Here is an 18,441-nt window from a genome sequence, read left to right as displayed (position 1 = left end):
ACCCTTAGGTGTGCCGGCAGATGCTGCAACCACTTAGCCATGCTGGCCAGGCATATTTACCTATATATTTTTCTTTATCATTGTGGCAGAACTGAAGACGTATGTAAGTGATAAGGTAAAGAAGCTACTCTAGTAAATAGACCAAACATCTACTGGTTCATATACAACTATAATTTATTTCTCACTTGTGTCCAAAAGTGTGGGTGGCTTTTTTCTATTTAGTGATTCTAGGTTCCTTCCATTTTCTGGCTCTACCATCTCAAAGAACCTTCTTGTAACCTACACTTATCTGGTGGAAGGGACAGATCATGGAGAAAGCACACCAACTCTTCTAAAAGCACAAGCCTGAAAATTGCACATAGCATTTCCACTTATATTCTCTTGGCAAGAATTTAGCAACACGTAAGAGACAATCTCTTCATGAGCCCAGCTATACTCCTCTATTTGGGGAGGAAAGTGGATTTTTGTGGACCAATAGTAGTTTCTGCCACAGTTGACAATTGTGACATCAAGTTACACACACACTCACTCTCACTGTTTTTTGTTTTTTTAAATCTGGCAGAGGAGGCAATTTGTGACTGCTGTTTTATTTGTGCTTAGAGGAATTTTCACTTAATTCCAGTTTCTGAGGTGCTGTGCTGAAAAGTTTAACAGTCAGTGGGCTGTTATACTAAGTGTGAATACAGTATATCCTTCTGATGAACCCAGCCATAAGAGTGTGAGTTTTGAAATTATATAGAGCTTAATTCTGTTAGTTTTTTTTTTTTTCCTAACCATGTCGCCTGATAAAATTATTTAACTTTTCTGATTCTTGGATTTCTCCTTCTGTAAAATGGGGAAAATATGATACCTATTTCTCTGAGTTGTTGTGAGGATTAAATGATAATTAATGTAAAGTAGTGAATATTATATTTTGATGCAAAGAATTGCCAGATAAGTGCTAAATGTTCTTATTAATAATGACAAATATTAATAACAGTGAACAGTAACAGTGGTTATTGGTGTTATCCTCCTCATCCTTTATGTGTAGTTAGCCAGTCAGTGGTCTTTGATTCCCAAGTTCTTTTTCAGTGAAGCTACTGGAATGCCCAGGTAGCTCTTTTCCCCCTTTGAATCCACATGACTTATTTAATCTTCTTAAAGCAGTTGACATTCTTTTTTACTTGATGTTATTATTCCAAACAGTGCATTTCTTTTTAATTCCTGGTTCCTCTCTTCTGTTTTATTATTATTTAAAAGGAAATGTGTAACATGATAGAAATCTTATTAGTATAAGTCAAATTTATTCTTTTTCTCTATGTATTTTTGCATTTGTCTTTCAGAGTCAAAAATTATGTGTTCAAACGAAAGGAGGCAAAGTGATCTGTCTGGGAACAATTTATGGAAATATAGATATTCATGCATCAGATAAAAGTGTAAGATTGACACTTTTTTTAAAAAAGTAATTTCAGCTTTACATCAAGTTGGCTCATACAGTGGGTAGGTTCTACCAAATTTGTGGCATAACATTCCCTTTTGCTGCATTTTAGTTCATTAGCAAGTGTTCATTTAAATTTCAAATTAAGGTGATTAAATATTATACAATTTAAATTTTAGTTTGTGATTTAAGTTTTTTGACAGTTATTTAGTTTCTTATTTAGAATCAATAACATCTTTAAATACTCAATATTTTATTCTAGTTCTGAAGAGATTTTTATGATTATGGATTAAAATGAATTATTAAATAATACCACCATAACTGGAATTAAATTCTCCTTACTAGTATGTGTTAGATTTATTTGAGTATTTTTCCAAAACCTGTTTACTTTGCTTTTAGGCAATTGAAGGATGATTTTCAAAACTCAGCTTTCTTCAGTGTTTTCCACAAGATGGCACCACTAGATAGCATAGCATTACCGTTCTCAAAAATTTTTATTAGCCATATGCATTTTGGTTGTTATAGGAGAATTTGTATATTTTTAATCAACTTTTGTTGCTTTCTGTGATTTAACATAGTATTAAGAGTAAAGGTAAATTTTGAAGTATGAATTGTCACAAAATTTATAAACATGATAATGTTTTAAATCTTTGAGAAACATATAAATCACCTTTTGTTCTGCACTTACACAGTTTACAAGGCTCTTTTGTTATACAATTATTAAAATCCATATTCAGTTTTATTCTCAGACTAGAGGCCCGGTGCCTGAAATTCATGCGCGGGTAGTGTCTCTAGGCCTGGCCAATTGATCAGGGCCAATCGGGGCCTTCCTTCCCCCAGCTGCTGGCTGCCGGCGGGGGGCCTTCCTGCGTTCTGTGCCGCCCCTGGTGGTCAGCACACGTCATAGTGAGTGGTCAAACTTCTGGTTGGTCGAACTCCCGAGGGGACAATTTGCATATTAGCCTTTTATATAGGATAATTGGTAGGGAGGAGTTGTGAATGTATCTTATAGGTAGATTACTGTTAGCATAATTAAACAAGGTAGATTATAACACTAATTGTTTCTACTGTTGTCACTTTTATTTTCTATCCTTAACCTGTGAGAGAGTGTTTAAACCCACACATTTATTCTTTAAATTAATCTAGTATTGAAAGACACTGCCTTGCCTTACAAAGCAGCTCTTCTGAGATGGCATTTAGTTTCATCTCTCAGCATCTGAATTTTTCTTCTTGCTCTTGTAATGGCAAAGCTTATCCAATTTACATTTGCCTTTCAAGGGCTTATGGTCTTAGAGGTACAAAAGGGAAATTGGACAACTTTATAGTTCCTTCAGACTCTGTACTTTAAATGAAAGCTCATGCTATCTGAAATGATCTAAGTGACCAGAATATTACATATTGACATTCAAATACAAGTATCAAAGAAGAATTTAAATTATATCTTAATTATTTGCTAATTTGAATATTTTGGCTACTGTTTCCACTCATTTCTTTCTTTCAACTTTCATGGTTTATTGCATATTCATTTAGTCCCACTTTCTATTATGCTACTTTGTTTTCTAGATTGATTGAGTTTTGTGTTGAATCAGTCTAGATCAGCGATTCTCAACCTGTGGGTCGCGACTCCTTTGGGGGTCGAAGGACCCTTTCACAGGGATTGCCAAAGACCATCGGAAAACACATATATAATTACATATTGTTTTTGTGATTTATCACTATGCTTTAAATATGTTCAATTTGTAACAATGAAATTGGGGGTCACCACAACATGAGGAATTGTATTAAAGGGTCACGGCATTAGGAAGGTTGAGAACCACTGATCTAGATTTTTCTTTCTAACTTATAGTGTTCATTTTAAAGCATATTTCTAAGTTTAAGGAGTCTTATATAAAATAAATGCTTATGAAATACTAGAGGCCCGGTGCATGAAATTCGTGCATGCGGGTGGGGGGCTCCTCAGCCCCGCCTGCACCCTCTGCGATTTGGGATCCCTACACCTTTTTCTTATCTAGCTAAACTCTTCACATTTAAAAAAATTAACTGAAATACCACCTACTCTAGGAAATCCTCTTTGAACAAATCTCTTTATAATCTGTATTAAGTATTTTCATAGTATATCATTCTTTTTCTTTAGCAGCAACTTAGGGTAGATGCAGTGTGCTTCTCCTTCTTGCATCTGAATTTTTCTTCTTGCTCTTGTAATGGCAAAGCTTATCCAATTTACATTTGCCCTTCAAGGGCTTATATTTGGTTCAGTTTCTAGTTGGCTCCCTGCTTTTTTTTTTTTTTTTTAAGCAATAAATTTGGGTTGTGATAGTAAGCCTCACTTGTAATCAAGCCTGTAGGTCTCCGTATCTGAATATTTCTATAATAGCTATCACTTTAGCATACCAGAGATTGTGTTCATTTATAGAAAATAACAATAAATGTCACCTGATCATTTGATCTTCTAGTAATATTTTATAGAAAGATGTATTATTCTAGTAATTTAACTATTACAAAACTGAGGCGTGCAGAAATAAATCACATTGAACAATAAAGAATGACTCAAATATCAAAGCATAATACACTTAGGGCCTCCCTTGTCCTGTGCCTCGGATATCATAGCATATTACACAGTTCACGTGGAACTCAGTTTTTTTTAAAATAGGAAGGGATCCCATACTCATGAAGCAGCTACTTCCACACATATTTTTTTCATTTAATTCACAGCACATACTCTGTACTAATTGTTGGAAAATCATCCTAGCAATTGCCTCTGTTCCTCTCTGTATTGTTTCCTTACATTCTGATGTCATTACTGCGCTTTTATCATCCACTCGCTCTAATAAGATTGTGAATTACTTAAGAGCAGAGATCATGACTTGAGCTTGTGTGTTCCCTGTCATGGTGCCTAGATAAATACTCAAATGCCTACAGTCCAAATGATTGTGATGAGAGAGGCCCACCATTGCTGGAGACCTCTAATTTTTATTTAAGTGGCCTCACTTGTTCTGCACCTTTACAGATGGGTGAGTAGTGGCTGAGGGAATTTGAGGAAACCCAGACAGAATTCTCCTCCTAAAAGATTTTGCTAAGCTGGCGCCCAGGACCATTGGGCATTTGTCCAATTAAAACCCGGACACACAGCAATAACAAAGGCACTGGTCTCCTACTGCTAATGCCTAGGGATCAAACCCCAGCCCGCAGGAACTCACCCCCGCAGTCAGGACCTGGCTGCTGGGTGGACCTGGGCTGGTGCTCCTAACTCTGGAGAGAGGGAGACTTCCCGTGGCTGCAGGCTAGAGGCCCTGGACTCCGCGCCACCTACCCAAACAGGTCCATAGCGTAGGCTGGTCAGTGGAGCGGCTTCTTTGCCTGGGATCGGGGGGAGGCTTGGCCTGGCCTGTTCGCCCCGTGATGGGCGCCGAGCTGGGGGGCGCTGGCACATGCGCAAGTGCCACAGGGTGGGAACATCGCTTGGTGCCTGCGCCCGTAGGCCCGGATTGGCCGGGGGCGTTCTGGAACCCTGGCTGCTCAGGGCCTATGTGCGGGCCTACAGGCTAGGAGCGGCCTGAGTCCTGAGGATGTTCCCAGGACTCAGGCCACTCGGTGCCTGCATGTGCAAATTAACCCGCCATCTTTGTCGGGTTAATTTGCATACTCTCCTGATTGACTGGTGAGTGTAGTGGAGGGATGGTCAATTTACATGTTTCTCTTTTATTATATAGGATGTTAACTTTTAATATACTACTTTCACAGACATATGCTTTGCATATTTGAGAAGCAGCATTGTGAATTGGTTAAGAGCACAGAATTAAGAACTAAACTACTTGGGTTTCAATCCTGGTTCAGCTACTTACTGAGCTCTTTAACTTCAGACAAATTACTTAATCTCTATATGTCTGCTTTTTCTGGAAAATGGAATAATAGTAATGTACTTCACTCTGAGGGTTGTTATGAGGATTAAATGAGTTAACACAGACAAAGTACTTAAAATGATGTCTGGCATGTAGCTAACTCTAATATAGTGTTTACTAGAGGTCCACCGTGCGAAATTGCATGCGACCTAGACCTAGTGCACCATGGGGCCCAGCATCAAGTCCCCGCCCACCTGCACATGCCTCGCCGCACACGCAGCCTGCCTACCTTAAAAACCGTGTGGACGGAGATAAGAATAGTTTCCTGCCCTAACCTTTCCTTCTCAAGAGCACTTAAATTGTCCTTCATTGGAAGATGAGAATTGAACAGAGCAACACTTGTTCCCATGAAGAAATCCTATGATGTTCAACAGGTGCCTTTTGGAGTTTGGTCATTACAGCATCAAGGCGTCAAGGCCATGGGGTTTTTATACTAGAGATTATAATGATGGTGATAAAGGTAAATGAAACACATTTAACAAAGACAACTTGACCAGTCCTGGATCTACCATTAACTTTACTGAGACTTCTTTATTCATAAAACAGAGATGGTATTATTTGGTTTCCCCAGTCAACAAGATTATGAGAATCAAGTGAGCTCTGAAAACACTTAACAGCATTCTTTACATGTTATTTTATATGGAGTTGCTGTTTTTAAATTATATCAGTAATTTCAATACCCTAATTTTGGTACAGAGAAGATAGAAATTCATATGATTGGTGGATAAATTAATGACATAGTTGTTAGTTGACCTCTCTTTGTAGGTTGGACTGCAAAGCTACAATGGTTCTTTAAAACTTGGTTTTCATTACATGCAATGTTGATTTATAATAACTAAACTTATGAAAAGTTTTTCCTCTCATTTTCTTAGAAAAGGGAATTAATTATAGTAATATCTCTCAGGAAGGTATTGATTTTGGGATCTATTTTTTCTCTTTAAATAGCTATTTTCTATTAATAAGCAAGCTATATAATTTAATTCAAAGAGTCTACTTATGATTTGTTTCATTATCATTAATAACTGTAAATTAGAACCTCAATATTTTGCTGTAAACTGTGATGTCCTAAGTTTAATTGTTCTAATTATTATCTGATATAGTGCATTATATTAGTGAATTTTGAATTTGTTTGAAATTAATTTTATAGAATAATCAGTTAAAATTACTATATTGTAGTGGGGGAAGTATACTTTCACTTGCTTTCATTTGCTTTGGTGGGGCAGTGGAGGGTATATTTTTAGCTTCCTACAGAGTAAAATATTTCCTGTTTAATGAACAAAGTAAATCCTTGCATTTTCCAGATATTCATAGAGTCTCTTAAAGGCTATTTGGTTATAGGGAGCGTCTAATCAAAAGTGCCTCTTTGCCAGTTCAATTTAGATTCAAATATTCTCTCAATGTTTATCTGTTTATCTTTTGGTGTTCCCTAAAACAGCTTCTGTGTCTGTAAAAACTGAAATATTCCTACTTGCTATCTACTTTGTAAAAGCTTAGAAAATTTAAAAATATGCATAAGGCAACTTTTCATGAAGAAATTTTGTAGGTAAAAGATAAATTTTTCAGAAATTTTATACCTTCACTATAACACTGAAGAATGCCAAACATTGTATTCTCACAAATTTGAATATATCTATCTTTGGTTGATGGGATTATTGAAACTAAATTTAAAGTGAAAATTTCCGTGATCCAAAATTAGCTTAGAACAAACTGTAGTAGGTAAAAAAGCAGTTGTGTGTGTATTATCCTATATAATAAAAGGCTAATATGCAAATAGACCAAACGGCAAAACAGCTGGTCGCTATGACGTGAACCGACCACCAGAGGACAGGTGCTCAATGCAGGAGCTGCCGCCCAGTGGTCAGTGTGCTCACACGGGGAGCACTGCTCAGCCAGAAGCCCTGAGCCTGGCTCATGGCTGGCGAGTGCAGCAGTGGTGGCAGGAGCCTCTCGCGCCTCCATGGCAGCACTAAGGATGCCCAACTATCAGATATCCCCTGAGGGCTTTCAGACTGCGAGAGGGCGCAGGCCAGCTGAGAGATCCTCCTGAGTGCACAAATTTCATGCACTGGGCCTCTAGTATATTTAATAAAAGTCCATTAAAAAAGAAAACTATATATTTCAAATCCAGAGGGCCAAATGATTCTAATTTACTTCTGATAAGAACCACTGGGTACTTTTCTTTCCCTTTTCATATTTGTATTTGTCTTCTCATATTTTAGTATTCTTGAAATTCAATTCTTATTAAAAATATTTTGAATGCTTAACAGTTTTTGAAGGATATATTAGGACAGGGGTGGGCAAACTTTTTGACTCGAGGGCCACAATGGGTTCTTAACCTGGACTGGAGGGCCGGAACAAAAGCATGGATGGAGTGTTTGTGTGAACTAATATAAATTCAAAGTAAACATCATTACATAAAAGAGTACGGTCTTTTTTTTTTTTTTAGTTTTATTCATTTCAAAGGGGCCTGATCCGGCCAGCGGGCCATAGTTTGCCCACGGCTGTATTAGGAGCTGGTTATACCAGTGCCCATGTGTTGAAAAAACAATGATGTTCTTTCTTTAAACACCCCAGTGTAATACATTAATTTGACCCTGGGCAAAACTGGCAAGCCTTCCTGGTGATTTCAGTTTCTATATTAACAATTTTATATTAACATTCATTTTATGCTTAAAAACATTTGTTTAAGATACTACAAAGATGATTTGCAATTCTAAACTAGCTATCTTCATTTTATATTGTGCACAATATGTGAGACATAAATGCATACCACATTTTGCTAGGGAAACTTAGGGATAAATACAAAATTCCTTCCATCTTGTTCAGTGGAAAGCTACTGCCTTATTAGATGTAAAGTGGAAAAATTTTAAAATTATAGTGCATTCACTGCATTAAACAACGAAATGAGAAAAATCATGATAGTCTAATAAAATCAGATAAAGTATGCTAAAATTCAAAATCCCTTATTTAAATAGCAACAAAACAAATTTGAAGTATAAGAGGACTTCTTTAATGTGGTAAAAGAGATCAAAAAGGTATCTATAGCAAACATCCTACTTGATACAATGTTGAAAGCTTTCCCTCTGAGAACAGGAATAAGATGAGAATTCTTGCTGCCCCATAGCTTCTATTCACCACTGAATTATCACTTGTAGATAATATAATTATGCATGTAAAAACATGTTTCTAATTCAGATAAATTATTAAAATTAGTTTAGTAAAGTTGTTGGATTTAAGGTCAAATAAAAAAGCCAAATTAGGTCAAGTAAAATTTTAAATATCTTTTATAGTAGCACTTAGAAATATCAAATAGGAGTAAATGTAACAAAATATGAAAAATTACATAGAAAATGTAAAACATTAAGAGAAATTAAAGATCTAAATAAATGAATATAATGGGTCTATTTCACATTCTACAGAGAGTGCACTGTCACTTTTAATCTTGTAATTGATAGAGTTAGGGAATCAAAGCCAATAAAGTGATTTGGTACTAACTTTTTATGTAGTTACCTACTACTTCTGTACCATTTTGGCTTTTTACCAGTATTTGTTTTATAATGAACTAATTTGAGTCTTTCTCTTACTAGACTGTGACCATAGATAAACTTCAGGGAAGTTCTGTTAATATATCTACTGAAGATGGTTTGCTGAAAGCCAAGTATCTTTACACAGAATCATCATTTCTATCTTCTGCTGCTGGGGATATTACATTAGGAAGTGTTCATGGTAAGATGACAACGGCCTAATACTTCTCAGACTTTCCACATAATGTACATTTTAAGAGATGACTCTTTCTCTGTCATTAAAGGATCTGCCATTAGGAAGTTGGCCCTCTAATTGATTAATACAGAGTAACCATCTTTTAAAAAACCCATAAAATAAAATGACTTATAAGCTATTTAATTTGGGCAAGAAATTGAACATTATGCTATTATACATGAAAGTAATAATGATTCTGATTTTTAATGAATTTTCTTATAAAAAGAAAGCAGCAGTAAGGAAATATGAGCAGGAGATATTTAGAGGAAAGCACAAATAAATAAAAGCAGTGTTAAAAATAAAGATGGGTTGTCAGTGGTTGCTTTTATGTTATGATAGGGAAAGGTAAGTATTAAATAAGTTAATGAAATACTTGGAATCTAATTATAGTAACTTAGTGATAAGTTACTAATTCTGACTAAAATATTTTATGTGTGTTAGTACTGGCACCAGGTCTTTTCAATACTCTATGCTGTTTTCAGTTTTCTTTGATTAAATATCATCTTGTGACTATCAAAACATATCTCCGTGGACAAGTAGTATTACTTAGTTGATTCATTTTATTGAAAGAAGAGAATATGGTGAAGAAATATGGCAAAGGTCATGATGGTAATTTGTCACTCAGCATGCCTCTTAAATTTCCACATAGCAGATGATTCAAGTTTAGGCATGTTTCCTGAAATATAGATAGATAGAATTAAATGCCTTTTGGGCCATTTTCCAGGGAGTGTAGCCTGAAACATTTTCCATATATAGACCAATCATTTAACTTTTATCGGAAAGCTGAATATTGGGATCTATACACTTTGGCAAAACTTCCAGATTTTAGTAGTGAGCATTAATTATTAGGTGGTACTAGAAAAGCATGGCTAGTGCTAGCCAATCTGTATAGCAAATTGACAAATAGTCTTACAGTTTAAAAAATCTTGTCCTAGCCATGTGGCTCAGTTGGCTGAGTGTCGTCCTGTGCACTGAAAGGTCCGCTGGTTCGATTCCCAGTCAGGACACATGCCCAGGTTGCCGGTTCCATCCTGTATGAGTGGCAACTGATAGCTGTTTCTCTCTCTCTCTCCCTTCCTCTCTCTCTGCAATTAATAAAAAACATGTTGTTGTTTTTTTAAATCTTAGGAAATGAGTATTTACATTCTTGAAGTAATTCTTGAGCCTCAATTTAATAGTTGTACTTCATCAACCATTATTACCAAATTAAGGTATTACTTAAGCCCAAAATAGCTTAAGTCCAATAGCGCTATATCCAGATAAAGCAAATAGTTTTGTTACTTATTCATTTATTTTTTACTCAGCTGTGCCTTGAATAGTTCTGATAATTTGTAACTTTTCATATTTTAACAATGACTTTTTCATAAGCATTGCATTTCTGTCCATTATAATTAAAAGTATTGTACTTAAGCCCTCCCTGGGTCTGTCAGTTGGTTGTCAGCATTGTCCCAGGCACCAAAAAAGTTGGGAGTTTGATTCCTGGTCAGGGCACAAACCTAGACTGTGGGTTCCATCCCTGGATGGGGTGCATATGGGAGGGAACCATTGATGTTTCTCTCTCACATTAATCTATCTTCTCTTCCCTTCCTTCCTTCCTCCCTCCCTCCCTCCCTCCCTCCCTTCCTTCTTCCTTCCATCCATCTCTCTAAAATCAATAAGCATATCCTCAGATGAGGATTTTTTTTAAAACGTACTGTACTTAATGTATTGAGTAGCTTTTAATGGTAAAGCAATTCTTTATCAAGTCAAATTTAATTAACACCCATGATAAGAACAACTTCTCTCTGCAATGCCATGTTTATACTAAATTCATTAATGTTTAATTTTTAATTTTTGCTTTCTTTTAAGTTAGGTAATAATTGCATTTGGTACAGTTTGTCATTAATAGTTTACATGATACTAAAACAGATGCACAAAGGCAGCCCTCAAAATATTCCAGGTCTCTTGATTATTTAAAGTAGCTGAAATAAGGAAACGAATTGTAGGGATAAAAGAGTTTATCATTCCTTAGTCTTTGTAAAGCCTTTTATATTTACTGACTTTACTATGAAGTTAAGTACCTTTCCTTGGGAGATTTAAATCTGGATCAGACCTATATCATCTTTTGTCTTAGATTGGGTTTCTTGAAAGCAGACTCTAAGATGAAAATTAGAGTATAGCAATGTACTAGGGAGGCCTTCAATGCCATGCAAAGAAAGGAAGCCCAGTTCCCATGGAAGTTGGACTGTGATGCAGTCTCAGCAACCCCAAGAATGAGCTCGGAAGCTGGGGTGATCCTCATAATTGTCTCAAATTGAGGTAAGGAGAGCTGGACCTTTATATCCCCAATTATTATGTGACCGGATGGGGACTGGACCCAGAGCAGGTCTACCTCAGGCTGGCCTGTAGTGTGTGGGTTATTGACTTCCTGCAGGAAAGATTTCACATGAGTCCAGGTGATTTTGAGAGTACATTTATTAAAGCTGCGGACAGTGGAGCAAAGGAAGGACTTACAGTTAGAAGAAATAACAGGAGAGAGCCTAGGTCAGTGGTCGGCAAACTTCGGCTCGCGAGCCACATGCGGCTCTCTGGCCCCTTGAGTGTGGCTCTTCCACAAAATACTGACTTCTGCACGTGGGCCACGAAGTTTCAATCGTGCTGTACGTGCACGTCCGCACGTGATATTTTGTGGAAGAGCCACACTCAAGGGGCCAAAGAGCCACATGTGGCTCGCGAGCCGCAGTTTGCCAACCACTGGCCTAGGCGATGCTCTGCTTTGGCTCCATAGAAAGTGAGCCCTAAGATAGGGCTACTGATAGCTCACTGGGAAGTAACAGTCACAGTGACAGAGGTGAGATAAGGCAGAGCTGCTGTTAGTTCACTGAAAGTCGGAGAGAAAGGGGCTTAGAGGCAGGTTCAGGTAGTAAACCCAGGACGAGCTTCTGCTACCTGCTGCTCCCCTGGTTGCAGGTCTCGTGGGGACCCTCAGAGTTTAGGAGAAAAGAAGTAAAAAGTGCTCCAGAGAGTGCCCGCCCAGCATCCTTTCTCTTGAGGATTTTTATTTCTCTTCTCGGGGCCAAAATCTTAGGGGAGGGTTTCAGCAGAATATTCATCAGCTTTCCAGGTGCATTTTAAATATGCTGATACATCAAAATGAGTGTATAAGGGAGTTTGGGATTATTCTCTGGTCAACTTCACTCCTTTACTTTTATCTTGGGTCTGTCTGTCTGTAATCGAGTTTTTGGTATTTGTTTCTCTGACTTCATCCATCCTTGGGTTTGGCTGGCACAAATAGCATTAATTGGGTCTCTGTGTTCTATCTCCCTGGTCAGGGTGACTTAAGCTATTTATCCTCTGGTCAGAGAGGAGAGGTATCAACCATTTGTTCTCAAGTGCCCTTGGTTAGGAAAAATAAGGTCTTGTTGATTCACTAGCTGGCTATCAATTGGTTAATTTCTTTGGCCTTGTTTAATGATCTTGTCTCAGTTTCCACATTCTATTTGCCCAGGAATTTTCCTAGCTTCTTATTATCCTGCCTCAATTAGATGCAAGCTGCCTCAGGAATGAGTGTAATCTTGGGCCAAAAAGGCTATTTGAGCCCCTAAGCAGGCTGACAGCTGAGGGCTGTCTGCCAGCATTACTCCTAACAGTTAAGAAAATAAGCCCTTCAGTTTTACAAAGGGTTCTGGATGATGAGTCACAGCATCCACTACAGTTACATTTATTGATTTATTCAACACACAGTGTGTGGCAAACGTAGGTTTACAGTTGTGACTACACGAAGCACAGTTTATTCTTATATTATTTTTTTTATTATTTTTTTTTATATATATTTTATTGATTTTTTACAGAGAGGAAGGGAGAGAGACAGAGAGTCAGAAACATCGATGAGAGAGAAACATTGATCAGCTGCCTCCTGCACATCTCCCACTGGGGATGTGCCCGCAACCCAGGTACATGCCCTTGACTGGAATCGAACCCGGGACCCCTCAGTCCGCAGGCCGACGCTCTATCCACTGAGCCAAACCGGTTTTGGCTATTTTTTTTATTAATGATTGTATTATTTCCCATACCATGACTGTTAAACCTACTTTTATCCCACCCTGTATTTTCTAGTAGTGAGTAATGAGTAAGGTAATTAATGAGTAGTAGTTACTCTTATTAAAGTTGGTTGAATCACAGTTATTAAGTATTTATGCCTTCTAATAAAAAAGAAACTAGTTTATTCATTGATTCAACAAATATTCCCCGCTGCTCTGGCCCTGGAGATATAGTGAGAGAATGGGTACTTGGGTAGTTTGTTTTTATTTTTTATTTATTTATTTATTATTTTTCTGTTTTATTATTATTATTATTATTAGTTAAGGTATTACAAATGTGTCCTCATCCCCCCCATTAACCACAACCTCCCCACCCCCCCGCCCCCCCGCCCCGCACACTCATGCTCCCATCCCCCTGTTGTCCATGTCCATTGGTTTGGCTTATATACATGTATACAAGTCATACAAGTTTATCCCCAGAAGAGGGCGGGGGTAAGGGGGTAGTTTGTTTTTAGATAAAAGATTTTGTTACAGTATACTATTTTGATTTCATTCTAAGTTATCAAAAATTAGATTGTAAGTATATTCTATTTTGCTATTTGAATATTTATGATTTTAAAGATTTTATACATATATGTGAAATATATTCACATGTATTCTAAATATATTTTTTGAACATAAACATATATATAGTTTTCTGACTCCTTTAGAGAGAAAGAAAAGCTTCCTTGAAATAGCTTGTTGGGATTGGTTTTTTATAACATAATTTAAACATATTGATTAGGTTTAATATGTAAGAACTAGTAGCCCGGTGCACGAAATTTGTGCACATTAAAAGGGAATTAATTAGCAGAAATATTTTAATATTGCTGTTTGCCCTTTCTCTGTAATAGAAGTGTGAGAGATGAAAGGAAATTAGTAAAATGTACATGAAAATAACATATAGATTTATTAATAAATAAACAGTAACAAAAGGATATAATAGCAACAGAGGCATGATATAAAAATAACAAAAACATTATATGAAAACAACAAAAACATGATATAAAAACAACAAAAACATGATATAAAAACAACACTGATCAAACAATGACTGATAAAGTGATTCAACTTATTCTAATATCTCCCTGTACACCACATTAAGAGTGAAAACACTTTCAGAGTGCTTGACTAATTTCCCTTGTGATGAAGTATTTAGAACTTTAACTGTAACGTCACATGCTTTTCAAACTCGAGAGAAAGCAACATATAACTGACCATGTGCGAAAATGGGTTCAGGTAGGAATGTTCCTACTCTGTCTAGAGTTTGTTCTTGTGATTTATTAATAATCATCACAAATGCGGGCATCACGGGAAACTGTCATTGAATTAATTTAAATGGGAGGCCAGTGTCAGATGGGGACAAATCAGTTCTTGGAATCAGAACAACCTCTCTCTCTGCAGATCCTGTTAATACTTAAGCTTCGATAATGTTAGGACGTAATCTTTTGATAATAAATCTGGTACCATTACAAAGACCCCATTTACTATTAAGATTTCTCAATAGCATGATGATTGCACCACTTTCAATTTTAATTTATGACACAGCATTCCCGAAGGAGTAATACAATTAAGAAAGTCAGTGGGAAAATTTTCCTTTTCAGCATCTGTTGAATCAATGGAATCATCACTCAAATATGTGTGAAAATCTCAATCGAGTATATCCAAAATGTATTCATTTAATTTTTGAACGTGCTCATTTTTTTGGACAAAGAATTGCATGTTTAGATATGTTTTTAATATTATCTATAGATATACTATTCCAAAGGTAGCTTCAATAATAGATCCATTACAAATCATTTCACAAGGGATTTCAATAATATCCATTCCTAAATGAAAACTGCTATCAAGTTTGCCATCTCCAAGTTTTACTAACTATTCACTATAAGCAGAGAGTCCTCGGATCTCATATTTGTTGTAAGAGACAACTTTCTGAAACATCCCCAAACATTACAGTACTTTAAACTCGTTTGTACTATGGCCAATCCCATAGCATGTGGTACAATACTGAGACATTGTCGAAAATCCCCTCCAAGAAGAACTTTCCCACCAAATACAACATTCAAATTCATAATTTCTCTTAGTAATCTGTCTATGGCGTTTATAGCATGACTGGATGCCATGATGCATTCATCAATAATGAGCAGTTGGGCCTTTTTAATAGTTTTAGCAACTTCACTGTTTATATTGAGTCTAGAAATTGAAGCTTCATTTAATGGAATTGGTCATTTATATTGGGAATGAAATGTTCTTCCACCGAGAATTAAATTTACAGCAATTCCTATAGACGCTGTGGGTAAAACAGTACCACCACAACCTCTAATATAATGTATTAAAACTTCATTGTGGGGAGCCGCTACAGTGTTTTGGACAGGTTCAAGCCTTGGACTGATGAGAGGGCACAGTCCTCTCATTGCCACGTGCAAGTCCCAGCTTGGAGGGCAGGGCCCTCCCAGCACAATTATAGCCAACAGCTATAATTGTAAGCTTGAAACTATGGTCCAAACACATGGCCCCACGTGCCTGAGTGATGTAGGCTTAATAGAGTTAAGGTGCATGTAGTTGAGTAGGATTGAAACCCAGGAGAATGTTCTAAACATCTTTGTCTCGTGGCATCTGCTATAAAATAAAGACACCGCTGTGGGTGTGGTCGCTGTCTCAGAGAAGCAGTGTCCCACCGAGACCCAGCTTTCATTCTCTTGTCTGTCTTTTCTAAGCCTTTCAGCTGCCCCCACTCAGGTTCACCCTTGGCTGTGCTGGCCAGGCACACTTTATAAAGATATGCCTCCATGCTCCAAGGGCGGGTTTCTGCCCTTACGGGAAACAGATTGGGGGAGGGTACAGCCGTTTCCAAGACAACCCCTGCAGAACTGACTTCCTTCCAGTTGGTCCCACCTCGGGTCGTGATGTTACACCCAGGGTTTTTATATAAGTAGATACTCATGACAGCTATTTTAGTGTTTTATATTTAAATTACTGTTTAGAATAAGTGATTAATGAATAAAATTTCATAGTAAATACTTAGATTCCATCTATAACTTAGGATCTCATTTTAGTTTTTTGGGGAACATACCTTAATAAATAAATTGTTGAGTATTAGTTTTCTCAGTACTTCAAAATTCCTGTTTCACCAAAGATTTAGCAGTTTGTACGTGCTTAAACTCTTTCTTTTTTTTTTTTTTTTTTTTTTTTTTTTGTGATCAGCAGGGACTATTATTTAAATAATTTATTGAAGATAATTACAGTTGAAAAATATGCAGTTAAAAATAACGACATGTTGCCCTAACTGGTTTGGCTCAGTGGATAGAGCGTCAGCCTGCGGACTCAAGGGTCCCAGGTTCGATTCCGGTGAAGGGCATGTACCTTGGTTGCGGGCACATCCCCAGTAGGGAGTGTGCAGGAGGCAGCTGATTGACGTTTCTCTCTCATCGATGTTTCTAACTATCCCACTCCCTTCCTCTCTGTGAAAAATCAATAAATACATTTAAAAAAAAAAATAACGACATGTCCATGTTATTTTAGAGAAAAATCTTCCCTAAGAGACATTAGGTGACAAAGCAAGATACAAAGCAGTGTGTAATATTTCTCCATTAGCAAGTGTTTTCTTCTTCTTTAGGGAAAAATGTATATCCCCATATTACGTAAGCAGTGTTTTAGAAAGATTATACAAAGTGTCGCCCCTACTGTAGGACGGGACCTTTGGGAATGGGACAGGGTCTGGCTGGGGGACAGTTCTTTTTATTGTGTAACCTTTTGCATGGTTTTAATTTTTGACCATGTGCATATTATTTTTATAATTTTTTTTTTTTTTTTTTCTTTCTTAAATAACTACTGTGCCTTTTAGAAACTTTCACAGAAAAGGTACATTAACTGTACACACCCAATTGATAACTTTTATTTTTATTTATTTATTTTTAATCTTTTTTTAAAATATATTTTTATTGATTTCAGAGAGAAAGGGAGAGGGAGATAGAGATAGAAACATCAATGATAAGAGACCATCATTGATCGGCTGCCTCCTGCACGCCCCCTATTGGGGATCGAGCCCGCAACCCAAGCATGCCCTTGACTGGAATCGAACCTGGGACCCTCCAGTCCACAGGTCAGTACTCTATCTACTGAGCCAAACCAGCTAGGGCCAGTTGATAACTTTGATAGTACTGAGAATTTCATAAAGAAATGTCCCAGTTTGCCTTAAGAAGGACATGTAGTCACTGGTGAATTTATAAATCCGCCTTGTAAATTTAGAAAGTCAGAAATAATATAAAATTTTAAAAGAAAGAAGCTTTTAATTGGATTAAACAACTTTTCATGAAGTTTATGAAAATACTTCATTTAAATTTTAGTATTAAGTCCATTATAAAATGTTGGTTTATCATTTTGACCTATGATAATGTTATGTTAATATTGAATCTGGACTTAAAACACTTTTATAGGAAATACTAGAAAGGAATTACACTTCCTTTGTGGTATAGACCGCATAAATTTTTTTCAAGATTTAGACATGTGATACTAAATGTTGCTAGTCCATGCCCTGTTTGGACTCAGCTCAGCTGCGTGGAGGGACTTGCTCCTTCTATAAAGGTGATGCTGCCATCTTCAGTGTGCGACTTCCAGTCTTCCTTGAAAGGAAGAGAGATCATAGAGGATCATGTGAGAAGTCCCAGAAACCAGGCCTAGTATATGACTCCTGTCATATACTGTGTTATGGTTCTGAGAACCATTATTTTCTTGATTTTGCTTTACTTTCATCATGAGTACTAATGATACACTCTTTAAGAAAGACTGTATTTTCATTAAAAATAGTGAGTTTTTACTGCATTCTTTGAAGATAGTAAAGCTCCTTTGCCTTGTTGAGTATGTGACTGGACTTACTAACTAAATGACTAACTATAAAACTATGTCATTGTTCTTTCCTAATACTTACTTAAAATCACAAATATTAGGTGTCTGCTTCATCTTATTATTGAAGTGTTCAGGAGTTGTAAGCAGTAAAGAGAATTCTGAGTGGAAACATCCAGTGTCTCACAGTAGGTTAATTGTCCAAAGTATAGTTTTCATCTGTTGGTTGCCATTTCGAAATTCTTTGCCATCTCCTTCAGTGTAGGATAAAGTCAGTAGACTAGCATTCCATGATTCTGCTGCAGATTGATCTTTACTTTTCCCAAACTAAATTTGAACATTAGTTCAAAAAAATAATCGTGTTTACTGTGTACATACTGGGCACTGTGCTAAGCTCTCGAAATATAATGCTAAATAAGATGTGATCCCTGTCCTCATAGACTTGCCTAATTGCTCCAGCCTAACT

The 18,441-nt window shown here is 36.8% G+C and overlaps 1 protein-coding gene across 3 annotated transcripts in view; it reads left to right on the top strand.

The window, feature by feature from the left end:
- FAM185A (family with sequence similarity 185 member A) overlaps window positions 1–18,441 on the top strand; it is an 84,029-nt gene that overhangs the window by 4,921 nt on the left and 60,667 nt on the right. For all 3 annotated transcript variants that reach the window (XM_036327625.1, XM_036327623.1, XM_036327624.1), the window contains exons 3-4: window positions 1,323–1,415; window positions 8,904–9,042. In XM_036327625.1, the coding sequence (XP_036183518.1) occupies window positions 1,323–1,415; window positions 8,904–9,042 (232 nt within the window). The remainder of the gene's footprint in view (window positions 1–1,322; window positions 1,416–8,903; window positions 9,043–18,441) is intronic.

This window comes from Myotis myotis, unplaced genomic scaffold, assembly GCF_014108235.1.
Source record: "Myotis myotis isolate mMyoMyo1 unplaced genomic scaffold, mMyoMyo1.p scaffold_m19_p_11, whole genome shotgun sequence".
Lineage (NCBI taxonomy): Eukaryota > Metazoa > Chordata > Mammalia > Chiroptera > Vespertilionidae > Myotis > Myotis myotis.
Note: the sequence above shows the minus strand (reverse complement) of the source record. Positions and strands in the feature narration are given on the sequence as shown.